The sequence below is a fragment of the Nyctibius grandis genome, chromosome 8 (assembly GCF_013368605.1).
Source record: "Nyctibius grandis isolate bNycGra1 chromosome 8, bNycGra1.pri, whole genome shotgun sequence".
Lineage (NCBI taxonomy): Eukaryota > Metazoa > Chordata > Aves > Nyctibiiformes > Nyctibiidae > Nyctibius > Nyctibius grandis.
The window spans coordinates 14,509,519-14,536,030 of NC_090665.1; the positions used below are offsets into that span (position 1 = coordinate 14,509,519).

The 26,512-nt window shown below is 41.5% G+C and overlaps 2 protein-coding genes across 10 annotated transcripts in view; both read left to right on the plus strand.

The window, feature by feature from the left end:
- Positions 1–2,402, plus strand: part of DLG1 (discs large MAGUK scaffold protein 1) — a 160,795-nt gene extending 158,393 nt beyond the window's left edge. For all 6 annotated transcript variants that reach the window (XM_068407156.1, XM_068407159.1, XM_068407161.1 and 3 more), the window contains exon 25: positions 1,311–2,402. In XM_068407156.1, the coding sequence (XP_068263257.1) occupies positions 1,311–1,417 (107 nt within the window). In that variant the 3' untranslated portion in view covers positions 1,418–2,402. The remainder of the gene's footprint in view (positions 1–1,310) is intronic.
- A 3,461-nt stretch (positions 2,403–5,863) lies between these two features.
- Positions 5,864–26,418, plus strand: MELTF (melanotransferrin). Of its 4 annotated transcripts, XM_068406287.1 has the most exons (16): positions 5,864–6,078; positions 8,640–8,794; positions 12,236–12,335; positions 13,795–13,977; positions 14,306–14,462; positions 15,334–15,401; positions 16,142–16,329; positions 16,515–16,695; positions 17,643–17,794; positions 18,235–18,331; positions 19,187–19,381; positions 21,008–21,164; positions 23,847–23,914; positions 24,018–24,205; positions 25,024–25,222; positions 26,259–26,418. In XM_068406287.1, the coding sequence occupies exons 1-16, from the start codon at positions 6,033–6,035 to the stop codon at positions 26,327–26,329; spliced, it is 2,205 nt and encodes a 734-aa protein (XP_068262388.1). In that variant the 5' UTR covers positions 5,864–6,032; the 3' UTR covers positions 26,330–26,418. The 4 variants fall into 4 exon arrangements, with proteins under 4 accessions (XP_068262388.1, XP_068262389.1, XP_068262390.1 ...); XM_068406288.1 differs by having other exon boundaries at positions 25,024–26,417; XM_068406289.1 differs by lacking the exons at positions 25,024–25,222; positions 26,259–26,418 and adding an exon at positions 23,718–23,748 and having other exon boundaries at positions 24,018–24,103.
- The last annotated feature ends 94 nt before the right edge of the window (positions 26,419–26,512 follow it).

The following is a 26,512-nucleotide window of genomic DNA, read 5'->3' on the forward strand; positions in this document are numbered from 1 at the left end:
AAGTACCACATCATGTGGGGTAACTGAAATCATAAGCAGGTTAAGCTCAAGCAGTCTTAAACTTTTCACTGAAGCACATGAAGGGCGCATCCATCTTCTGTTTTGAGGGTATTGAGCTTTGGAAGAGGTGTGGTTAAATGTAGCTGGAGAGAAGTAAGATGCTGAAGCTTTTGGCTGCTTGCGTTGCAAAGACATTTCTAAATCTTTCTAATGCACTGTGGTGCTGTGAACATTATACTTGACCTACAAGAATTGGAACAGCCGCCTCCTTCCACAGGCACTATGACAATGGGCTGCAGATGGGAAGAAGGTTTTTAAGAGGTGGGAATCAAGTAGGAATGAAAAGGAAGTGATTTGCATGAAAGCAAAGCTCAGAAGCAGCAGTAATATATTCATGCACAAAAGAGTGAGTCTGGCCTGCTTCCAAAATTATTGTTATGCTAAACTTTGTTTCTTGGATTATCAACACTGAGGTGATGATCCTAATTAAAAAGAAGTTGCTATCTCACAGTGATTGCTTTTTCAGACTGAAGTGTGGTAAGAGCAGCTCAAACTTCATCCTCGTTCTCACCATGCTGTACTTTACTCTGATATGTCAGAACACATCCATATTGGCTCATTTCTAATTATTTTCTAGCCTTGGAGAAAATTATCTTACTTATACCATCTGAGTATAAATTGCACTTTTAGCTACATAAGGAAGCCTGTTGTCTATAAAACTTGAATCTGTTGGCTGGGCAACAAACTCCATGAGTTCGTCCTCTTTTTTGCGAGAAGCAAAGCTAGTGCTAGCAGGTAGAAATCCCAAGGTCAGCCAGCCTTGCTATGAAGTTTCAGGATCCAGCTGAGGAGTTCACCAGTCTGCATTACACCAAGCCCGACTCAGACCGACTGCATGAGGTCACAGCCCTGTGCTTTGTCTTGCCTTGTTGTGTTGGAAACATACGTGAAAGTTGGAGGAAAAAGAATACTGGAGGATGTGAATTGACTCACATGAGTATCTTAACATGTGGTTAGGAAAAGAAAAAAAACCCTCCCAAGTTCTGCATGTATAATTGTAGTGAAGGGAAAACCACTTCTGAACCCCAAGCCTCTGAGTGGGAGAGATGGTGCTTTGCGTGTCCTGCAGTACCATCAACAATGTGCTTCGCTCCAGCGCAGAAACCAGAAATCTCAGTTGGTGTCCGTTCCTTCAGCAATCTAAAATCTTCCTGCCACTCTGAGAAAAAAGAACAGCTTGGCTTGGAACATCTTGGTTTCTGTACAGAGCTGGGAAGGATGATTGCTGATTGCCACATTATGTTTTGCAGCTATTGTCCAAGGAGACACACTGGAAGAAATCTACAACCAAGTGAAACAGATCATAGAGGAACAATCTGGGCCTTACATCTGGGTTCCAGCAAAGGAAAAATTATGAAAACAGATTTTTATTTTTCATTTTCTAACTGACATCACCTACTACATCTGACGACTCTTAAGCCCTTCCAGTGGAGCCTGCCTCTAGTTCTTTCCAGCGTGGTTCATACCCTAACCATCGCATTCTGCAGTTCCCATAACGCTTTACATTTGGTGTCTCTCTTAGTTTAAATAATTCGTATTATTGTGTGTTGTTGGTTTGCCATTTTTCAAACATGACAGTGGAATGGCCTGACCAGCTATTAGTTTGGGGTGGGGGTGGGAGGGAATTGCTTGGTAAAATTCCTTAATGTTTAAGGGAAAGTAACTTTCAAAGATTTTTCAAAAAAGCTTTATAGACATTCTTTTAAAATTTCACAACAATTGAAAGAGAAGTTGTATTCAAGGAAGTTGTAAATCATGAGTAACTTTGCACGCTTAACTTTAATAGCATGGTTTGGTCAGGGCAATCAATTTTAGGTTTGATTTTCTGAGTTAAATTCTATTCTCACAGGGTTTTTTTTTTTCCAGGCAGTTAGAGAGAAACTTTCAAATTTTGAGTTAACATTTTCATTAAGTCCCATTACTACTCCTCAAGGGATATTCATTTTCATAATTTCATAGGGATATTCTTATAATCTATTTTTTCATTTTTTTGCCAATAAAATTGCTAGGGACAAAGATGTGTAATGTTTTTAATCTTCCTTGTGAAACACTATTTATAGTGTCTTACAGAAACTGTTTATAGATAATGGTCATCACACTTTTTGAGCCTAAAATATGTTTAGGTGCTAGGAAACCTTGTGTTTTTCAGAGGATTGCCAAATTTCCATTGGCAGTGATACAGAAAAACAGCTGCAGAGATGGTCATTAGGGCAATGAGAGAATGATTCGTAGCCTAAAAATGTGTGTGTTCTTAGGGGTCAGATTTTAATGAATATTTTACCCACGATAACTGCCTATTTTGTTATAATAAATATATATATATTAAACTTTCTTTAACTAAACTCTGTAACTATGGGAATTATTTTCTTTACATAGTTGCGCACACGTATAAATATATATATAAAATATATATTTTTCTTTTACCACCTACTCCTAGCTTTTCATTTTGAATACAAATACAGATTAGAATTTACCTTCCTTAATCATGAGAAATCAAACGGGCTATGGTGGCTGGGCATAATTTATAGTCCAGGGAATATTAGTTACAAGAAAAAAAATACATGCAAGTTCTCCTCTTTTCTACGAAATTTCAGGTGTTTGTCTTACCCCCCCCCCCCCCCGCCCCACCTTGTAATATGCATGTCTTAACCAAAGGGAGAATTCAGAGTCAACAATACATTTTATTTTTCTGTACATGTTCATCTTGGATTGCGTAGGCACAAGATGTTCCATTTGCAATGCACAAACTTCTGTGCTGGATGTTATAAACACGTTGTACCAAAACATGGAACTACCTTCAGTGATGAAGTTCTCAAATTCCCGTAGTATTGGGTACCTGCTATTGCTTGTTTGAAACGGATTGTTTATAAGAGAGATGTACTTACGGCAGTCACGGGGCAGTCACACAACCAAATGAGCTTTGGTTTGTAAAGAATTATCAACACTACCCATTCCATTTGTTAGAAAGAGGAGAACAGCTAATAAACTTTATTGTACAATGTATTTGTCAAGTGTGTTTTTAATCAAAAGAAATACAGGTGTTGTAGCATTTTAAAATAATTGACTCAGACTGTAAATGAAAATAATGTGTCAGAGGAACAGTGGTGACCAGACTGGGGCTAGTGAAGTTATTACATTAAAAGCAGGTTTAGACTTGGGACAGAAATACTGCTGGTGTTATGTGGAATGCTTATAAGACTTACAGTAAGTGTAAGCTGCTGGTGTATGGCCCAAAATAATTTTTGTTTTTCTAGATTTGTCAAGTAGGTGTGCTGTCTTTCTGAGATGCCTGTCTATGGAAGTGCAAGGTGTAGAAGATTAACTTTTGATAAATAATGTCATCAATTTTTAAAGGAGCTAAAAGTGTACAATAGTCTGCCTCTTTGAAAGTGACTGATTATCTGATGTGCATAGTGAGACATCTTAAAACAGCTCAACTTTCAAAAAAAAATAGAAGGATCTAAATCTCATCTATCACATCTGCAAACCATAATAACATCTGAGATCTCTATATTGTATACCCTTTTTTTTTCTGACCTCTTTTTTTAACCCATCAGAAAGAGTCCTGTTCAGCTGAGTAGGTATGTGAGGAATTACTCTTTCATATATTGGAGTGTCTGAATAACTTTCACAGAACTTTTCTCCCAGGCGTACTCAGGTGTCCCTGAATACTACACTGAAACTGAAGTCCTCAGTACTTACCTTGCACGGTTGTCATGCTAGAGTGAAAATAAGTCTCGGATCAAGAAAACCCAAAGGACTCTGGGATGTTGTCTTTGCATTTTTGGTTTTGTTTGTTTCAGATATTGCCCTTGAGCCCTGGCAGAAAAGTTGATTCTGGCAGCCCCAATGCTTTTAGTTGGTGTGTTTTATCTTGTAATTTTTAGAGTTTTGCATTAATTGCTGTTTCTCTGGATCCCATTTTTCCAGTATTCGGTGCTGATATGTCTTTGATTCTTGGGTACACTTTTCTTTCTGTATTTTAAAGATACATTTTACAATACATGTACTTCTGTTAAGGCTTCCAATTTAACAACTATAGAGTAATTAGGAAATCCAAATGGTGTCATACTGATGCATTACCACCCTACTTTTGCTGGTCCAGTGAAGGCACCGTGGGTTTTCTTCCCTGCCTGCTAACCCAACTGTTTGTAACTGCTATACAGAAGCATGCTTGATGAAGTATTTGCTGCTCTCTCTTATTATTTTAAGTTATATTATATTAATCATTTCATTTGTGGGTATTTTTGCTAAATTGTGCTGAAAATTAGGTTAAGAAATTTAATATCTCCTTAAAGCATAGATATTCATAGAGCTATGAATAAAATAGGAAAATGAGCTAAATTATCATGAACTGTGCTTGCGTGATGGTTTAGAGGGGGTTGCATTCAGAATAAGCCTCCTGAATGAGAAGGCAGTTGCTCTGCCTTCTGAACCTTTCCCGTAGAGGATCAGAAGAACCACAGGAGAGGCCTGGTACCGAATTAATTTCTTATTAATCTTGTCCTTGCAGTCTTAAACAACTGGTGCTAGGACTGTGCATCAGTCTTGTCATCTATATATGTATGTAAGCCTCACTGCAAGCATCAGAGGACTTGAGAGGTTAATCTGGCCAGTGGGAAGGGCACAGGAGGGATCCGAATAATGGATCCTTCCAGAAATTTGGAAGGACTCCAGTGGTGCCAGGTTGTTCTTTAGCACTTCAGACAATAAAGGGACGACTAATTCCAGATGGTTTAGGCAGCCAAGAATCGGAGTTCAGCCATAAGATTTTGTTGAAGAAGGAGGTCTGGAGGGGTTATTTTTTTTTTTTTGAAGTTTTAAACTTGAAATAGCAATTAATTAACTTAAACTCAGCTGTTTTCTTACAGGTGATAGTAGGTGTTAAAGCTAGCAGCCTGGCCAAATTGCAGTCAAGTAGCTAAGAAACTAACTCCTGAAAGCATCCGTGCAACAATACTGGATGTATAGGCTGTCTGAAGGATGCATACAGTCATCTTGTTCGTGCATGCTCTTGGTAGAAGATGGTAAATAAGTGTGCATGGGGACTCATGGCGGTACACAGCTGTTCTTTTTCTGGCAGCTGGGTGCTGAGCTGAGAAATGGCAGTCACCAGAGCAAAGCAGCATTAAACGGCTTTTATCTAAACAAAGTGTTACGGGCAGCTGCAGTTCATTGACTAATGAGAAATGAAGAAAAGGGCAGCGCAAATGAGTGTTGCTCTGTGAAAGCTGCTCTAAAAGTCACAGCAGCTCTTAACAGAGCTGTTGTCAGGAGAGTTTTTACTCTTTCTGGGAGAGAGAAGCCTGCCTGAGCCTTCTCTAAAACCTTAAAAAAAATCGAACTACTTCATCTATTTCATAGCACTTGCTATTAAATTTCAGGAGATGTGCACTTAGCATGCACTGTACCACCTGCAGAGTGTACAGGCTTCACTGGGTAAAAGCCTGGGTTTCTTGTCATGGCTTTATGAAATTCATGACAATGCTGAGAATGTGGCAAAAAAAAGTGACCATTAGTGCTATCAGATAAAGTGCTTAGCCTGAATTTACGTTTGCTTCCTGAGCCCCAACACATAGGGAGTACATATATCCTCATTTTAAGTATGAGTTCTCTTTACACGGCCCTGCCTTACCCCATGAGTCAGTGTGCAGCTGTTTATCTAAGTCTATAGGTGGTGCTAAAGCAGTGACAACCTCATTGGTGCCTCAGATATTTTGCAATTTCCTAGTCTGATTTTTTTTTTGCAAGTGCAGAGGTGGTGTGAAGAGAGGTGGGCTTTTTTTTTCCCCGTAGTCATCATGAGGTGACATGTGCCAAAGTAAGCAAGATAAATTGTTGAACAAAGTGCACCTGCAATTGAGTGCTGCTGATTTTCACCAAAGAGCAGGCTGAGGAGAGCACACTTGCAGAAGCCTTGATCTCTGGGGGTTCTGAAGGCTGGAAAAAGCACAAATCCCAAAATTTTCACCATGAAGAGCTCCAGAAATGTCTTCTGTCTTCTCTTCTTTCATGCTGGTAAGTGTCCTCCAAAAACTTCTACTGTAGCATGGTGTCTTTGGGGTTGACTTCAATGTGAGAGAGCAGAGGCAAACTAGAACCATTTCAGAACCAATCTCATATGGCCAGGAAAAGAAATAGAAAGAAAGAATAGAAAAAATAGAAAAGGAGTTGAAAAAGCTGTATTGAACACCATGTACATGTTTTGACTCGTTAGTGTCAAATGTATTTCCTCAGCACTGAATCTGCTTCTTTTGGTTCAATGGTGTCTGTTTCTCACAAGTGTGAACAGTTCTATGACACATTTTGTAAAAATAGAAATAATTGCCTTATTCCACTTATTGTGCTCTCTGCGACACGTTGCCTTTCTCCTGTCACTCCCAAATTCTAATGGCGAATGCTTTTAATTTCACCGGAGGTGTAGATGCTGTTTCTGAAGCATTCTGCAGTTATTCAGAAAGAAATGATCCTAATTTATTCTTTTTTTTTTTTTTTTTTACATTATTTCTGTTGAAAGCCATTGATAGTGTATTGATAGCGATTTGGTAAGATGTTACACAATGTAGTACTGTTACTTTCAGCAAAGGAGTTAATTGGATGTTTGCCAGTGATAGTTATGTGCATGTTTAGGACCTTGAGTGTATTTCAAATGGAAGTTACCAGCTCCTGCCACTTCATGCTTTATATCTACAGATATAGAAGGGCCAAAATTGTGAATAAACTTGGGTTCAGAGACTGACCTCCTGTTTTAAGATGTTCTTGGTTGGCAATAGAAAGAGAGGCTAACTACAGACCTTGTCTGTGCTCAGGTCCATTTCAAATGGGTTAACTTGCAAGGAAGGAAACAGGAAATTGCCCAGGATCTGGCTTTCCTGTAACAACGAAGCTGGGCAGTTTGGAAAGGGACAAATTGATTACCTCTTTTGGATAAGTGAGGAAAAAAGCAACAGATTCATGCCGTTTCACTATTTTGTCTGAAATATAGAGCGAAATGTTTCATGTTGTTTCATGTTTCAGGTGTATATGTCTAATGATTTCTTCATACAATTCATGCATTATCTCCTGTGTGTTTATGTCTAAAATTGCAATGCTGAGGCTGAAGAATGGCACTTAGCCATCCATACTGAGATGCCCAAACCCCAATTTAGTTTCCATTTGGTTGTGTTGAGGAGAAGAAAAACCCAAACCCCTTGATCAATGAAAACATAAGTTCTTCCTCCTGCCCCACGGAATTAACAGTTAAAATTTCATCCAGGTAGATGAGGTAGACATTAAGTTTCCATGAGGTGCCTTTTTACCATGACCCTGTTGTGCCTTTCTTCTAACCATTTGAGTTCTCAGAATTCCTGCAACTCAGAGGTGGGCAGTTGTTTCTCCCTCTACTAGCACATGCTGCCACGAAAACTTCCTGTGAGCTTTCCAAGTCTGACTTAATGTTTGTTGACAGCAGTTGAGTTGGCTCTGAGTTGCAGTGCAAGAGCAAGCCAAACCCTCTGTTTCAGTATAGGGTGCAAAACAAGGTTTATGGCATCAAGGATCTTGTTTAGTCTGCATCCACTAAGTCAGAAAATGTGCGTGGCTACTGTTGAGCACTAGTGGAGTAATTTTAACTTGCAAAGTTAGATGTGGTATCTCAACTGCATGACAATGGTGGGGGAGTAGAGGGCCAGTTAAGAGTTTTTAGAAAACCACATGACAACTTACAGCACACTCCAACTTATAAATTGAAATTGTAGAAAAGGAATGTGGTGCCCCCTGCTTACAAAAATGATCTGTGCCTGTTCATCAGCATAAACCATACTTGCATATGCATTTTATGTACAGCTGCACCGTTTGTGCATGATAACATATATCCTTACAAAAGCAACAAAGTGTTTGTAGCTTTGGCACTTAGAAGGGTAGCATTTGGGCCTGCTGAAAGACACCTTTCTTCACTGATTAATGGAATCTCCGCTACTAAACTTGAGTTTTCATTCATGAAACCACCCTCCCCTTTTTGTGACTGTGGAAACAGCCTCTTATGAAAGAGTGTTTTAAAGGGACAAGTTTATTTTTCTAGTTTTCATAATAAGCCTAGTGGCAAGGCTCTTGAGCACCTAAGACTGCTTTTTTTATTTAGATCAAAAAAGGCTGGGGCAGAACTCCAGGTACTAAGAGCAATGCTTGAGACGGAGTTGTCTTTGGACAGTCTCTTTGATTTTGTAGCATGTCATTTTAAATAATCATTTTAAATGCTTTTGACTCGTGAAAAGATGATTTATTCTGCAAGGTTTTAAGAATAGTCTGGACGTCCTGACCTATTCCAATGTACCCATATTTTTTATGTCAGAGACAAATGCCATCGGGTTTCCGTATCTGAGTCTGAGCCTATCCTGTTTCCAGTCCAAAAGACCTCCATATTCATGTTAATCTGAATGAACCACCTCTAAAGACTCACTGTTGAAAGAGCTTGATTTCTTTCTGTTTTGGGAGGAGGAACAGAATGAAAGGTTGGCTCTTGAGGAACCTTTAAATGGTAACCTCTGTTACAAGGGCACCAATGTGTTGTATAATATTTTCTCTTGGTGTTGTGTTTGCAGCTCTCAGCCTGGAACGTGTCCGGTGGTGCACTGTCTCTGAGCAAGAACTTTCCAAGTGTAATGACATGAGTAAGGCCTTTGGTGGGGCTGGCATCCTGCCCCCTCTGGAGTGTACAGAGGGGGGGTCAGCTGCTAACTGTACCCAGATGATCAAGGTGAGTTGTGAGTGACAGCAGTGTCATTTGTTTAATTTCCCCATGTGCCTAATTATAATCCAGTGGTGATGTACACAGCTCTGCAGTGAGTGTCTGTTGATCCAGGCATCTGACCATATGCTTCCTGGCATTCAAGTCTCTGAAAAAATCAAAGCATATATTTTTTTTTTTAGAAGACATAAAGGTATACATATGAACCTGAATGTCAGAAAGGCTCTGTGTCGTCTGTTTGGCTGGTCACATATTGCCAGTCATCAGGAACACAGCAAAGGTCTTAAATATTTCCTCCCAAATGCTAATCTTTGCTTTGGGAATTGTGTCAGATTTATTTAGCAGATATTTAAGAAGGGATGGAGCTATAAGATGCAGACAGTAGTTAAAGCTGTGCTGCTAAGCCTATAAGTAGATTGTATTTTGACAAACTCTGGATCAAACTCCTATTTTGGGGTCCCATCATGGAAATTGCTGTATATACAGATGAGTGTAAAGCCAAATCAAATCTCCCAATACCGCAGTACAAGAGAGAGACAAAGCAGCAAGCAGACTGAGCAAAGGGCACACAAACCCAGCTGTATTAATTCAGCTGCCCAGAGTGTGCTCAGTTTCCAAAAGGAGCGTGGCTTTGGGAAAGGTTTTAAAGACTCTAAACATGCGGATTTGCAAAATGATGTATGGAAAATAATTCCCTCCGTAGGAGGGGGTGGGAGGCAACGAGTGGATATTGAAGGAAATGTGGAGGCAGGTAATCATGGTCGTCTTCGCTGGCAGAGTGTGGGGGAAGGGGAGGATGGCTGACTGTGTTAATAAAGAATATTCTTTGTGTATCCTGTGTAGACATGCCCAAAAATCAGGATTTTGTGGAGGAGGTGCAGCCTGTCAAGGACAACAGGTTCAGAGCCAGGAAACGAGGCCTGGCAGAGTAGTTTGAAGGGAGATGAGGCAGGTGGTTGTGTGGCCAGAAAAAAGGAACAAATTTCAGAAACTGGTTTCTTGTAATTTTTTGTCAACAGAAGCAGGAGGGTTGTCTGACTACTAAATCTAATGCATTGCCTCTTGATAAATACTATTCTTGAGCGAGGGAATCAAGACTGTATTGAAGAATGTTAGGAGCAGATATCGATAGGTACGTGGAGCTTACCTCGGGATTAGACAGGAAATACTTTCTAATGTCAGATCTTCTTAAAGCCACTTGGCTGATTGCTGCATTCCACAGAGGGACCTGTTAGACTCTGCAAAGCAGCTTATTAAAAGGGCTGATGAGTGTCTGCTTCTGAAATACAGTGCACACGGAATTGCATTTGTAAGCCATTCCGAGCAGCAGGCGCCTGTCTAAAACCTTGGATTCCTATAAAACTTGATTAGCTGAACTCAGAAACCTGCAGGCGGGTAGCACGAGTAAGTAGCTTTGTGATAAAATGAATCTTCACTGTAAGGCTTCAGACGAGGCTTTGTCCTTGAGACCTCTTTTTTCTTGTGCTAATAATCTACTAAATGTTTAAGCTGGCCTACTCTGTGTAGGACTGTAGAACCCTTGAGTCTGTATCCGCACTGAACTCTGCTCTTTGAGGGCAAAAAGGGAGTGGGACACAGTGGTTGAAGAGGCAGAGATACGCGATTTTATAACACTGCATAACTTGGACTTAGTCCTGTGAATGTGTTAGCACATGGATAAAGTAAAAGACCTTTTTCTTTGAAGGTGTTTAAAAATTGAGAAATGTCTAAATATTAAACTAGGGAACCTGACAATATTTAATGTGACCAGAGCTGTTCTTCATCAGGTATTTAAACACTGCTGAAGGTAATTCTCAAATGTTGTGACACACAGAAATTAAGTCCCTCTGAAAATAATTAACGGGTATTACCATCGCACGTATACTTCTCAAAAAATAGTATGTGGAATAATCCCGTGCTTTTGCTAAATGTATTGGCAAATGCCTGCTACAAAAAAAATAAAATACCCACACTGTTGCTGATACGCCACCTCAGCAGCGATTGTATGCCTTTAAAGGAGAGGTCTGTAGCCTGTAAACTACTTTGCATTAAATACAACAGGCATTTTTTCTGTCTTCTGTTATTTATACACAAGCTATTGATTGGAGGCTCTTCTAAACAGAGCTCAAAGGCTCAGCTTTCCAATCAGAGAAGTACTGTCTCACGTGGGAATATGTCAACGTAATAGTGTCCTTGTCTTCTGTGGCCAGCCTTTCCTATTTTATCTGCTCTGTTTCCAGGACATCTATTGTTTCAGCTAATCAATGAATATCATCTTTTTTCTCCTTTTGAGCCAAATAAGTAAAATATTTCAAATTACATGGCAACTGCAGATCTGATTTAGGTATCAACATCAATGTATTACCTATGCTTTCACATGATCCCTTAAAAAATTTTCAAGCTTTTTATGTGGCTCAGCCTGCAGGAAATTGCTGTGGTATACTAGGCAGCATAGCCCTAGCCCTACCGTAACCAATGCTCAACAAACCGCAAAGGGATGGGTGAGCTAAATGACCCCCTCCAGTGCTGAGCCAGAGGTTAAGCAAACTGATAAGAAACTTGGAATCAGCTTAGAAATGCAAAATGACAAGCTGCTGATTATTTTCTCAGCAGTATCTTGTCTCTGTGCAAGATGCCCTCTCCTGGCTTCACTAGGTTCAGTACACGGTGAGAGCCAGGTTCAGCTGATCAGAGGTGTGTATAGCAGTTCTCTAGTCCTTGCTGCTGTGGGAAGTCCTGTCCTGTGCTGTCCAGAGCAATCCTGCATCTATAGCAGGATTCCAGCCAGGTAGGTGTTACAGTCAGCTGAAAAGATACGGTATTGTTAGACACCTTCCCAGCAGTGGATGCCCCAGATTTGTATTCCCCCACTTTGGACAGTCTTTTTAGATGCTTTCCTCCTCCTCTGAAATACACTGCCATCTGCTCGCCCTCTCCCAAAATGTGTGGCTGTTTGCTGAGGTACAAGCCAGCATGCTTTAAGGTTGCTTTTGAGTACACTTCGGCATTCAGTTTTTGCAGCCCCCAAAGACATTACTTAAAACTATCTGTGTATGACCTCAAAAATATATTTACTTTATTTAGATCTTCAAGCTTTGGGGCCCTAGCTACAGAGATGAATGAAACTCTAAATTGATGGGCCTTAATATTCATCACAGAGCTGCAGGATCCATTTCTAAGATTCCTATGGAATATGAAGACTAGTGAGGCCATCACGGTCCAGGGCTGGTTTCTGCATTATTTCTGAAGGAAGGTGAAGTTCTATAATCCCTCTTGGTAATTATTCTTAAGAAATTTGAGTGCCCTTAAAAGAGCTTTTTGGAGAAAAGAAAACTCACAAATGCAGATTAAGTGGCCTCTTTTCTTAAATTCATGGGTACTCTGCCTCTGGCTCTTGGGAAATACTGATAATTAAGCTTCAACATGTATTCTGCCCTTGTGTCTGCACAGGATGATTTGGCAGATGCAGTGACGCTGGATGGCCGTTTGATTTACCAGGCTGGAAAGGAGCATGGTCTGAAACCTGTGGCTGGGGAAGTATATGATCAAGGTATATTCTGACTAAATAACTTCTAGATTACTTAATACGAGCTTTTTCTTACGCATTTTTACTGTTTCCATTTTATTTTGACGTCCTCCTCTTGAAGACTCTAAACAGGAGGTAATGGTCAGGTTCCCTCTTGGATGTTCCTGCCCATAACAGAGTGTGTGGGGGAAACAGGAGATGCAGGGCTGTGGCAGGGTCTGTCCTGAAACAGTTTGGTCAAAATAGCTGTTGCTGTAATAGGTTTGTTGGGTTATTTTCTGGGTTTTTTTGTGGTTTGGGTTTTTTTTTTTTTGCTGTCTCATTGCTTACTGTCTTCTCTCTTCCATACTTTGCAGATAAATTAATGAATTGCAAAGCATAAATTATTAGGTTTATCTCTCATTCCCATAAATTAGAATAATTAGATTTTATTTTTAATGGTGTATATGTTTACCTGCTGGAAGAAAGGAAGTGATAGATTCTGCTCCTTACCTGGATGTCCTTAAGCCTTGAGTTTCTTTCAAGACAGAGACAGTAATTCAATGGTGACTTGTCATCCTCACTAAGGGTTCAGTATCAGCATGTTTGTGTAGTTCAGAGCTGGAAGATGTCCCCCATAAGTTTCAGAGACCGAAGGGAAGGAACAGCTCTGGAAGCAGCCTGCAGACAGCAGTATCCCACTACTCTGTTGTGAGATGGAGCTGGATTTGGTTTGCAGCTGGGCCTTAGTGTGATCTGGCCAAGGCATCCTCAGAAGTGCCTGTTGGGCTCAGTCCACAGGGACTTGGATCACTTGCAGCAGCCCCCCCGACACTGTTTACCACATCATGACCCTGGTGAGGGAACTGTGCTTCGGTTTCTCAAAACCAAATGCGCCTCATGATCCAGAGGCTGGCTATCTCCAATAGTCAGGTTATGAGTTCAAACCAGAGAAAAGTGAATGAAATTTAATGATTTCTGATCTAAATAAAGTCAGATTGAATGACCTTATGGTCACTTCAGACCCTAAACTCTTGACTCTTAAGTTATATCAAACTGTAAAATGAAGAGAATTAAATCAGCTGTGGTGCTCCAGTGACATCAACTTGCTATGCTGTGTCAAAATTAAGGTCAAATTAGTAGACAACTGGGGAATAATTTTTTATACTATTAATTATATTGGTTTCAATTGAATCCAAATATAAGAATCATAGAAATTTTTTTCTTGGAAGGAACCTCTGGATGTCTTTCATCCCACCTCCTTTTCAAAGCAGGGTGACCTTCAAAGTTAGAGCAGATTGTCTGTGGCCTTTAACTAGGACATTTCACACTGAAAAGATAATGGAGGACATTCGCTCACAGTCAGCAGGTTCTCATCAAGGATGTGAACCATGTGACTTGCCTGTGGGTAAGGGAGCCACAAGAGGCCAATGTAATGTGGCCATCTCACTGTAATGCTGTTGCGAGGCTACCTTGCTTGCTTCTCTTTCTTCCTACACTGCAGAGATTGGAACTTCCTATTATGCCGTGGCTGTGGTAAGGAAGAGCTCCAACATCACCATCAACAGCTTGAAGGGTGTCAGTTCATGTCACACAGGCATCAACAGAACTGCAGGCTGGGATGTGCCAGTGGGGTATCTAACTGACAGTGGGCGCCTGGCAGCAATGGGATGTGACCTTCCAAAAGGTAAGAGTTACAGGGTGAACATCTGTTCTTCAGCAATGCCTTTCTGTATGGTCTTGGGACCCTGTGTGTGGACAGAAATGTGTAGTTCTAGCTGCTGACTTATTCTTTGGTTTTGATGCTCCTTGTAAGATGGAATAGACCTATCGTAGGTCTGATGAAGACTGCAGGTTTGTTTTTTTTTTTTAAACATGGAAGCCATCTTTTAAGAACAAAATGACTTATCCCTTCTAAATGTTTTTAGAGATGTACTGTGTAGATGTGTTAAAATGAGATTGTAGGATCTTTTTTATTCATTGCTAAAAATTTCTCATTCTAATTTCACATTTAGCTGTAAGTGACTATTTCAAGGCAAGCTGCGTTCCTGGAGCAAATGGCATAAACTATCCCAGATCCCTCTGTCAGCTCTGCAAAGGGGATTCGACTGGGCAGAACAAATGCGAACGAAATTCTCAAGAGCAATACTATGACTACAGTGGGGCTTTCAGGTAAAAATCATGGCTCTGTCAATGTTTTTATTGCTATGCTTTATCCACTGCCATCATGTCCAGGTCTCACTGACAGGCAATTGAAGCCAGAGAACTTCCAGTTGATTTTTTTAGAAGATCTGCTATTGTGTTAGGACAGCCATGCTTTAAACCTAGAGACTGAGCAAAAGTAATTCTAAACCCACTATTTCAGGTATTAATACCTGAGTATTAAAACCAAATGGATATTTAGCACTTATAGTGGGCAGGGAAATCCCATTGCTGTTTGCTTTGTCCAGCAGTTGTTGACACAGCTCTGAGCGTTTGTTTCAGCGGGCTGTATCTTTCCCGGTAAAACCTGATGACCCTTGGAGTCTGAGAGCTGAACTGCTGCCCTACTTGCCTATTTCAGTCATCCCACCTCAGTTGCACTGAATTACAGAGTTGCTCTGCCCTCCATTTTTGCACACCAATCTTTCCCTTATGTTCCTTCTTCCTGTCTGTGTGCGGTGTTGCAGCTCTCAGTCCCTGAGTAATAGTATTGACTGAGCAAGGGCAGAATTTGCTCCTGTGAAACAGTTGCTTCTCTCTGTGTACTCCCCAAAGGATTGTGTGACTGCCTTAGACAAAGAACTCCTGGACAAAGAAGGTCATGGTGTTTGTCCCAGGCAGCACTGAACATGTTGTTCATGTTCTCCAAATGACAGTGATAGTTTTTACTTCATGCTCTGACAGCCACTAGTCTCTGCCTTGAGCAAAACTCTCAGCACGAGGAAATAGGTCAGTGTCTGTGGCTGACGGAACGTAGCATACAGCCCTCTGGCTGTCAGTGTCCAGTGCAGGGGAGCTGTGCCTTGTAATGCATCTTTGTGGTTGGATCTATATTTATTAGGTGTTTGGCTGAAGGTGTTGGAGAAGTCGCTTTTGTGAAGCACAGCACAGTGCCTGAATATACAGATGGTAAGTAATCCAGAAGCTTGTTGAATAGTGGCTGCTAGGTCTGAAGTGCAGTGTCTGTAATGACAGTATAATGTCAAATGCTTGATTTATGTTGAATTGAGGAATCAGCAAAAAATGCTCTAATAACAAAACCAGATGTATCTACAGATGTACCAGGAGACAGAGGAGTCTATGTGATATTTTTTTTTTTTTTAAATGCTTGATAGTTTCAGTAAAGGTTAGAGGTGGAATCTTAAGCTTCTTGTGGAAAAGAAAGTTTAAACAGCACTAAACTCTTAGTTTTATACGGACCTGGGTTGTTACATTGCTCCTGCCGACCTGGGGATTTCAGCAGAGACTAGCCAAAAGTTAACAAGATGTGGCCTGCCCTATCTGGCACTTTGTGCAATCTACCTTGAGCATAACATTACTTTAATGTCAGGGACCTGTCTGACCATCATTTACAGGGAAAAAAACAAAAAATGTTGCATGTGACGCTAGACTTGGAATGCTGTTGATACTGCTGCAGACCTCAGTACGGTTCAGTGCAGTCTCACAAGTATTAAACTGTTACTGTCTTATTGGAGATACAAGACTAAAGGACCACACAGATATATGGGATATATTGTGCAGTCAGGAGTAGTTCAAAGATGCTCAGGAGATGTTTTCTGCTCCGGATGTGATGCTTAGAGCAGACGTGGAGCCAGAGGCATCAGCCCCACCTGACATCTGTTCCATAAGCATGTTCTGTCTGGTTTCAGGAAGAAGTCTGTCTTCGTGGGCCCAGCGGCTTCGCTCCCAGGACTTCCAGCTTCTGTGCCGCAACGGCAACACAGCTGATGTGACAGAGTGGAGAACCTGCCACCTGGCCCGAGTCCCGGCTCGTGCCGTGGTTGTGAGGCCTGACACAGACGGGGCAGTTGTCTTCCAGCTCCTGAACCAGGGACAAGTAGGACACCATTTTTTCATCAGTGCATTGCATTTTAGAGGGGTTCTCCCACCTGTCTAGCTGAATCGAAGACAGGATATCTGGGCACCTTCAGCTCTGTGGGGTTTGAAGGGGTATGGGATGTCACACGTCCCAGGTAGAGGGATGTGTGACAGGTGCTTTTTTTTCTTTCTTTAACATTACAGCAAAGATTTAATGGGGTAGGCAGCAAGTTTCAGATGTTTGACTCTGCAGCCTATGGTGCCCAGAATCTTCTGTTCAGAGACTCCACCACAGAGCTCGTTGCAATCACAGCTCAGAATTACCAGACATGGCTGGGTGATGAGTATCTTCATGCCATGCAAGCTCTGAGCTGCAACCCCAAAAGTAAGTTGTCTTTAGATTCCTATTCATAACCAAGAACAAAGATAGCTGATAATAGAGACCATCTTTATTTTGCTTTATTTTCTTCTGGCCCTTGGAGGGTTATGGCAAGATGCCAGTCTAATCTTTGAGCATGGAGAAAGGCCACTTTTTGACCTAGAAACAGTATCACATTGCAGAATACTTTCCTGTGCAAATTGGCCCACTTTATGTTATGAGAGCATTTTCTACCCTTTCTGGTGTATGAGACACATTAATCTGGTAAGCTGCTACTGCTACCCGGTACTCCATTTCTTGCCTGCTAACAGGGGGAAATAGTAACGTGTTGCTGTGTAAATCCTCAGGTAGTCTATAAAGAATGGATTGTTGGGTTCCTAGCAGGGAATTTCCTCCAGAAGCTGAAGAAACCCTCAGTTGCTCTTTATTGAAGTGTTATGGTCTTTTATACTATTGGAAGGATGTAGAGATCACTTGATATGCATTCTGGAAAAGTCAGAAACCCAGGCTGTAAGAATCCCTGCCTTAAGAAGCTCAATAATCATGGCAACTGAGCCTCCCAGAGGTGCTCTGTGCTGTGGCAAAGCCCCCCACCTCCTGGGCTTGTCTCTTCTGGGGGTTGCTCAGTGACTGTCAGGTGTGAGGAAGCCTATGTTCAGGGTGGTCTTTTGCCACACTCAGCTAACACATTATGGCTGTGCTTAAAGGTCAGCAATCATAGGAGTTCTTGTTCCTTCACTCTGGACAGGTTTGCAGTGTGGACATACCACTAACCTGGAGAGCTCTGTGGTTCCTGATCAGGTGTAAGTCTGAGTGAGAGAGATGGAGAGAAACACAGAAGTATACATTTTTAATAACATGTATGGTACATATGTGACAGTGGGCAGTGTTTATCCCTCCTTGTTTATTACAAAGGAACTGAACTGTAGTATTTGCTTTCCAATTTTGTGCAGCGTTGCCAGAAAGCCTGAACTGGTGTGTTGTATCCACTGAAGAGATTTGGAAATGTGGTGAAATGGCCATTGCCTTTAAGAAAAGGAATTTGAAACCAGCAATTCAGTGTATTTCAGCCAAGACAAAGGAACAGTGCATGGAGCTGATCCAGGTAGGCTGCTACAATCCTTGTGCAATAAACCAAATTAACACAAGCTGCTCTTTTCTGGGCAGGTAGGGTCAGAGATATGCACGCTTAGGTGACCAGTAGGAATACTGGATTTCAAGGAGGTGATCTGTAGCTCACATGGTATGGGTTGGCCTGAACTCTGATGATCTTCAGTTATGACAAGGGCATTGTTGGCCTGAACCCTGGTGATCTTCAGTTGTGACAGGCTCGCTCGAGCCTGTATGTGTGAACTCTCCTGTCCCTATTTCACTGATGATGCTTTATGCAGGTTTTGGGAGTTTTCTTTAGCAGTGTATTGCTCTTTTGCTGTCAGGCTTGCCCTTTGAGATGCAACAGATATGATGCTAGAGGTGTCATCATTGCAGCAGGGAAGGTACCTGCTGTTTTTTCACAGAAATTTTGAATTTTATTTTATTTTTCAGAAAAAGGAAAGTGATGCTGTAGTTCTGGGTGGAGCTGATATTTACACAGCTGGGAAGACGTATGGCCTTGTACCAGCTGCTGGAGAAAGTTACTCTGGTAAGAGGGTCAGGAAACATAAATATAGACCTTATTTTTCCAGGTTGTTTGAAAACAGCTCTAAAAGCACAGCCTCTGTTCCGCAGCCCTCCCGGAAAAGCTGTTTCCAAAGGAAATGAGAATTATTGTCCTCAGGTCATGGATAGAAGAGGAGGAAATAAGGATGGGGGATGGGTTCCTACAGTGAGTTTGTTGTGACTTTTATCTGTTCTGCTGCAGGACAATGTTGAGTCTTTGACAGTTTTGAGTCTTGTACCTCTTTGTCGTTTCAATTTGGCAAAAAATATTTACAATGGAAAAAAATAGTATTCACAAAATCAAAATATTTTAACATAAGCAAAAATACAGCAATTACACAGTAGATTCTATTTAGAAACAAATTCTTCCTGTCAATGTGTCTGCTTCAGAGTCACCGATGAAAAGAGGGCTTGTGGACATTGTGTCACTAAGGCAGAATTTCAATATGCTGCAAAACTCATGGAAATTTTAATACAGGTTTGAATTTTCACATAAAAATAACTTCTTAAAGCAGTTTTGCTAAGTCGCTAATGACCCAAATGTTGTTTTTCAGAGGGATGTATTTATAAGAGCTGATGTTAACAAGAATGCTTTCATTTTCATTGCTAGATTATTCAGTTCCAGTGCATAGCAGTACCAGTATGCAGGCTATAAGTGAATGCAACATTGTGAAGTAGAAGTGAAGAATAATTACATGTACATTCATAATTCCTGACTAGCTGATTGTTGGTGCAATTGAAGTTGGCACCATGTAACCGTAGTGGATCTGTAGATGATCATTAAGCTGTGGGAATGCTTAAGGGAAGCTGTAATGTTATTTTGTTCTTTTTCTGCAAGCTGATGACAGCAGCAATGCATACTATGCTGTGGCAGTAGTGAAACGAAATCTGTCCAATGCATTCACCATCAGTGACCTGAAGGGGAAGAAGTCCTGCCACACAGGACTGGGGAGAACCGCTGGATGGAATATCCCCATTGGTATGCTAATTACGAGGGGCGTTATTAAGACCAGAGACTGTAATATTCCTCAAGGTAAGACAACAGTATTACATATCAAAAATACAGTAACAATCTAATTATAAACTTTCATTAGGGAAGAAATTTTGATATTTCATAGCTCTATATTAAGCTTATCTGTTTGTGAAGGGGTGTTGTGTTTTTAATGTAACAATTTGAAATTTTAAGTTTGTCACCAGAGTACGCTAATGAAGGGGTCGTACTGAGAATATTACATCTAACGTGAAAGTATTCCTTTCTTTTATCACAAGATCATTGACTAATTTAGATTGGAAGGGGCCTTTGGAGGTCATCTAGTGCAACCAACTGCTCAAAGCAGGTCCAGTTAGATGAGATTGCCCAGGGCCATGTGCAGGCAGGTTTTGAGTAACTCCTAGGATGGAGATTACACACGACCTCTCTGGACCCCTGTCCCAGTGTTTGACCATCCTTTGTATAAAGAATTTTTTTCTTGTACGTAATCAGAATTTTCTTTCCTGTAACTTCAGTCTGTTGCTTCTTGTCCTTTTGCTCTGCATCTCTGAGAAGGATCTGGCTCTGTCTTCTTGAAAAACCCACTATGTAAATGAAGACAGCAATACACTGTTAGTTGTCTTATCTCCAGGCTGACCAAACCCAGCTCTCAGCCTAGTTAAGTGCCGAGTCTCGTGCTCCAGCCCTCTGACTATCCTATTCTCCTTCCACCATATTTGCTCTAGAATGTCAATGTCTTTCTAATACTGGGAACTCAAAACTTGGCACAGATGTCAGAGGAGACTCATCACTTCCGCTATCTGCTCCACTAACACGACCCAGTATGCCATTAGCCTTCACTGGCACAAAAGCACACTGCTGACTCTTGGTCAGCTCATCCACCAGGATCCCCAGGTCCTTTCTTTACAGATCTGGTTTTCAGCCTGCCAGTCCCCAGCCTTTCATGGTCTTACTCCATCCTAAAAGCAGAATTCTTCATTCACCTTTGTTGAACTTTGAGGTTCCTGTCAGCCTGTTTCTCCAGCCTGTCCAGGTCCATCTCATGGCAGCCCTGGCCCCCAGTGTATCAAACTGCCAATTTTTGTTCCAGTTTTCAGAAATGCATTTGAAGAGTCTGTTGCTTTTTGTATTTAATCAACTTTAAGCTTGTCATATGGTCTTGAAAATCCTGCTTTCACACCTGTCTGCCTCAGCTTTTGCTTGATGATATTGACCCAAGCCAGATATCAATAGTAGGATAGTCACAGAAACTCACATTCTCTATACAGATGTATCCCCTCTAGGTGGTACTTCCAGCTCTGGTGTATCAGTGCAGTAAACAATGTATCCCTGTCCTGGATTTTCTTGCATTTATTTTCACACTATATTTAGTAATGAGCAATGCAGCACAACAAGCAAAGGATCTATGACCATAGGACTCCAGATTCGAATTTTGCTTGCCTATTTCCCATCTCCCAGGAAACTCTTTGGTTTCATTACATAATCAGCTAAATAGTGGTTTGAAAATACTTTAAAAGTTGTGGTTTGTGCATTAGAGTAAGGCGAGTGTAGCTCACGTTTCTAGTGTTCTGCTGAAACCTGCATAGGTTCTCACTTCATGACAGTGCAACCACCTTTCTTGTGAAGAGCTCACACTTTTCACTCATTATATTGTTTTTCTTTCCCCAGCCGTGAGTGAGTTTTTCTCTGCCAGCTGTGTGCCTTCAGCTAGGCAGGACAATTACCCATCAAAACTCTGCCAACTATGTATTGGAGATGATAGTGGAAACAATAAATGCAGTGCAAGTAGCCAAGAACGTTATTACAGCTACAGCGGAGCCTTCAGGTAATTAATACATGTGGTTGTTACTTAGTCTGCCAGCTTGTCAAAATGCAAGGAGGAACTATTTTCCATCCAAGTCAGCAAAAAGTGGTTATTGTTGCTACAGTTAGATGGCATGTGCTGTAAATGAAGTGGGACGTGTCCCCAGATGTCTTCAGCAATACAGGTATGTCATAAGGCATTACATTAGATCATGTCAAAGCCTTTTGCCAGCTTCCTGGTCCGCAGCCAACCAGATGACTGACAGCCAAATCCATACGTCTGTTTACAGAGCAATAGGCACCCACCTAGTGAGGACCAAGTGGATTGTCACCCGTCTCCAGCCCTGCTTTAATCTAGTGTGACAGACCATCTGCCACTCTGAATGGTCGAGTCATCCATGAAGAGCTTTAGCAGGGAAGCAGGCAAATAGGAGCCAGAATCTGGCTGCTCTAAGTCCATGCTGAGAGTGGCAGCCTGGTGGCAGGGAGCCAGGAGTGGGTTTTCACTATCCTTACTCATTGATGGCTGTATATGAAGGTAGGTTTCTGAACAGCACAACCAACTATGGCCGATGTTCAAATATCAAATCCTCTTCAGAAGAAGATGTGTTAAAGGTACAGGGGGAAATAGTATAAAATGGGATAAATACTTTGTGTAACAGCGAACATCTACATACGGGGCCATACCCAAAGACTGTGAAACTCTTAGATGTAGAAGTAGCACTTCCTCTTCCTGACCTTCACCTCTGAAGGTAATGGTGCATGTAACAGAGCTAGCAGCGAGTGGTCTTTTTCCTTCAGGGGAGGAGACTTCAACAGCAGCTGCCTGGTAAATATTGGAGTGCCAGACTTAGATAACTGCTTTCTGCAAATGTATTTAGTTGTGTCCAGCTGCTCTGCTGTGGTACGTGCCTTGCAGGCAAACTCAGATCGTCTGCTGTACTTCATAGTACACACAGCATAGTACCAGTCACCAGATGAATAAGCAACAAATGCTGTTACAGGCTGTACGAGCCTTGCACGTATTCTAACTTCTGGGCCCCCACAGCCCAAAAATTATACGGAGATCACTGCTTTTTTTTTTTTTTCAGTAGATGTTTAATTCATCGAGTGATGTGGAAAGTTTTAGGTATTTAAAAGGTTAGGATTTGGGTGACAAATGGAGGGTCACAATCTTGTGCAAGGTAGGGCTGGGTCTATGATACTTAGGCGATCCTCTCTGAAAGAAGAGTGAGTTATGGAAGATGACTGATATGAGCTGAAAAATCAGCCTCAGACTTCTAGATTCCTTCAACTCTGGATATCTTCAGACTAACCTGACTAGAGGTATGAGAAGCCATTCAGTTCGTGTATATCCCACTGCCTGAGTACTGAAAGATCTGTTGGGAACGGCCTTTTCTGATGGGGAATGCACTGAGCAGCACCTACTGAGTCCTCTGCAGGACAGTGTCAGCCACGTGGTGATAAGAACTTTGATTATAACTGCTCATGTTAAACCAGGTACATGTGAAATATATGTATTTTTGGTAACTATTAGCAATAATAATTTTCCCTTACGTTTTGTATTACATAAACCATGATCAGTTACAGCTTTATATCTTCTTGATTGGTGGGTTTAATTATCTTGTTTTAGGAAATACTTCTTGAAAACACTTGTAGAATAAACTATACGGTACCACCACTAAACTGTATTACCCACAGATCCTCTGCCAGCACACACGACCCAGAATACCTGGGAAGTTAGATCTCTTTCCTAGCTCACCCAGCTCACTGACTTGAGGTTGGATTTATTCGTGTATTACTTGCTGTCTGAAGCAAGTACCGTGCATTTCTGCTATCTGCTGATTTCATACTTCAGGCCTAGCAAAAATCTCGTAGCAGTCTGTGATGCCTGTTGTATCGTGTGCTGGGTAACACCACAGTGTAACATGGGAAATAGCAAATGCTGGTAAAGGTGTGGTGTTCTACCCCTTTGCCCTGAAACCCTCTGTAATGGGATACCGTGCTCGTAGGAGAGGAGGAGATTTTAGGATGCCCTTAGCATGTTGGGCTGCTTCTGCTTCAGAAAATCAGAGGAAACTGAACTTAGTTCTGGAACAGTACCATCAGAAACTGCAGTTAGGTTGACTAGGTATCTCCAGTGTGCAGGGCTGTAAAAGTGGTGTCTGTGCAAGCACCAAGGTTACTCTGACTTGGAAAGAAAGGAGAAAAAAAAAAAAGTACACGTGTGAGTGTGCAGATATGCAGAATCTGATAAACTCTTGGGTTATGCACTCAAATTATTTTATTCAAAAAATTCTTAATGACATATACTTTGTACATGATTTTAAAAGGAGTGAAAGCGACTGTTAGTAGATGGGAAATACTGTATTGAGTATCACATAATATATCTTCCATTTCTTTGCTCATCTACTATCGGCCTTTTCTGTTGTTTCTCACTGTTTTTAATCAAAACTTTCTGCTGTATTCCTCTCTTAAAATTCTTAATTCAGAATATTTTTTAATACTTTGCAAAGATGTTGGTTTTCTCTCCTTTCAGGATGCTTCATTTCTCTGTTTTTGCTTATTACCTTAGGGTTCAGCGCATTTGTTTGCAGACATGTATGGTAAGAAAAACTGAATTCTAAACCTCTCAGTTATTAGGAAAAAATATGGTTCACATAAAGATGCTTTGAATTGAATTTTTATCTCTCATTTCCTAAAGGTGCCTGGCACAGGACTCTGGGGATGTGGCCTTTGTGAAGCACTCGACAGTGTTTGAGAACACAGATGGTACTTAGTTTTACATATCTCTTTATTATAATTCAGGAACTTTTCTAGAACCTTTTTGCTCTAAAGCATTCAAGGAGTGACAATGACCAGTTTCTCTTTTCAGGTAAGAATACTGATAGCTGGGCCCAAAACTTGAAGTCCAGTGATTTCCAGTTACTGTGTCTAAATGGTGCCCGTGCTGAAGTCACCCAGTTTGCTGAGTGTCACCTGGCTCGGGTGCCAGCTCAGGCCATTATGGTTCACCCAGATACCAGTGTGTTTGCTCTGTATGGACTCCTGGACAAAGCCCAGGTATGAATAATCCATTTATTCTATGGGGGAGTTACGTGTGGTCTAATGCAGACCAAGGATGAAGACAACAGGACCATACTGCCATACTATGTCCCCTGCATTGTGGGACTGGCAGCATGTTCACTCTGCAGAGCCCTGTTGTTGGGAGTGGGACAGAGAAGGTAAAATACGACCCATGTAATTCTCCTAGTCAAACCACCCTGGTGCATAAGGGATTTCAACTTTTTGCCCAGCCACTGGTTTCAGTAGTAATTTTCCTGGAGCTTAAGGTGTCTTCCAAACTGCATGGCTTTGAAGTCTACAAGAAATGAAGTACGTGCTAACACTTTTCCATCCTGGAATTTTCCTAGGAATGCAACAGAACGTTGCTGGGTATATTTATGCTGCAGCCATGTATCTGGTATACCATCTAGGCAGACCATGCCTGGCTGCCACAGCTAGGTTCCTGTCAGTACTGAAGTTCACAAGTTTAAAAGCAGTGCTGGGTATTTCCATGCTAGGCTTCAGTAATTTCTGTAACTCCTGTGCAGCCAAACCCTATCTTACACAACAATATTTAGACAGAAGAATTTTTAAAAAATACAGCTCTTTCCAGATAGTAGCTAAAAAACAAAATCACAAATGTTGTTCTTGTAATTGCCAATGGCAAAATTCTGTATCTAATCTACTAGACCATCTAAAAGCAAATGCGTAAGAGAGATTCTGCAATTGTGTATGAACTTTTCATCTACAAAACAGTTCCTATTGTCTTTCATGTTGTATGAGAGGAATGTAGCACTTAATCTTGCAAAATACTGAAAATTTTGCATTGTTTTCAGGCCTACTTTGGAAATAGCAGCAATGGAAATGGATTCAAAATGTTTGATTCTTCCACTTTTCAAGGAAAAAACTTGATCTTTAAGGATTCTGCTGTTGAGATTGTGCCAGTAGAAGAGAGGAGGACATATGCAGAATGGCTGGGGAGTGAATATATTGAGTCCCTTGAAGGGATGCAAACACCACAGTGCTCTGGGGCAGGTAATAAGATAAGGCAATACCTACTCATGACTACTGTCGTTCCCCTTCTTCTTTTCTGTTAGATACAAGGCTTGGACTAGCATGGTCCAAATGTCCACTTCCAGGCCACCTCTGCCCTACCACTTTTTTCTTCAGACAAGCTGCTGTTTGGATAACATGCTGTGCTAACACTTGGATGCCTCTTCCTGCCTCTTTGCAGGGCAGGTGCTAACAGCACCTGCTCGTCAGGGGAGTGGGCTGGGGCTGGAAGCTGCCCCTGTCCCTGTGGATGGGCTGGAATTTGGGGCAGGAGCCAGCAATACAGTGTCAGCATAGTTTACAAGATCAGTCCAAAACTGGAGCATCTTTGCCATCATTGCTGATGTTGAACCACCCTGGGCTGGAGGATTCCCAGGTGCTGTTAGATGGATACTGGGTTTCTGACCTGTAGAAGAATTTCTGCATCTTGGCAGTATCAAAAATCTTGTCTAGTGAATCCTCTCTGGCCTCCTGGCTGGTTACGTTCTGACTCCTACATCCCAGCTTATCCCATCCTACCCTTGCTGGAGGCAACAATTTCTCCTGAGTTCTGCTGCCAGAAGAGGTAAGTGCACAGAGGACGGGCAGGCTGTGGACAGAGAGACAACCTGCAGTCCAGAATACAGCTTCTGCCACGGGCAAGGTCCTCTACCTTCCACTAGAAGAAAGTAGGGGGGAATCTGCAAAGTCACTGGATGGAAAAGAAGGCCAGAGAGACTTGGAGGGAATACCTGTTGGCAGAGGAAAGAACAAAGCCAAATGTGTGCATCCACTGTGCTTGTTGACTTTCCACAAGCAGTGCTCTCACTGCTTGAGAGAGATGTCACCTGTCTTGTGATCTTTAATGTGATGCAGTCTGCACCAAGAAACTTGTGTCTGTCCTCCATCTACAGGGGGTTATCTGAGTGCCTGTGCGTGAAACTTGTATTTGCTATTAGTGAAACAAAGTAGTTCACTTCTGATTAACTGTTTGTGTATCTACTAGCTTGTAGCATTTCATTTTTATTTTTATCCATAGCTGCAATAACAACCAATGTTGCTGTGCTGCTGGCAGGCAGCATCCTCCTGACTACAGCTACCACCTCATGATCCTGGGATGAACAGACATGCCACATAATAAAAAAACCTGGTAAAAGTAGATAATAATACTGTAAATAAATGAAAACTAACAAATAAACATGAGAAGCAATTACTATTTATCCAGACTTTGGCCTGATAGCTAAACCACAGTTTCTCGCTTTCCTGAGAAATTACCACTTGCTCCTCGCTTCG

Coding starts and splice junctions, on each gene's coding strand:
- MELTF (XM_068406287.1), top strand. CDS start 6,033: ATGAAGAGCTCCAGAAATGTCTTCTGTCTTCTCTTCTTTCATGCTG. Junction 12,336..13,794: donor TGGGGAAGTATATGATCAAG/GTATATTCTGAC, acceptor CCTACACTGCAG/AGATTGGAACTTCCTATTAT. Junction 18,332..19,186: donor TGCTGGAGAAAGTTACTCTG/GTAAGAGGGTCA, acceptor TTTTTCTGCAAG/CTGATGACAGCAGCAATGCA.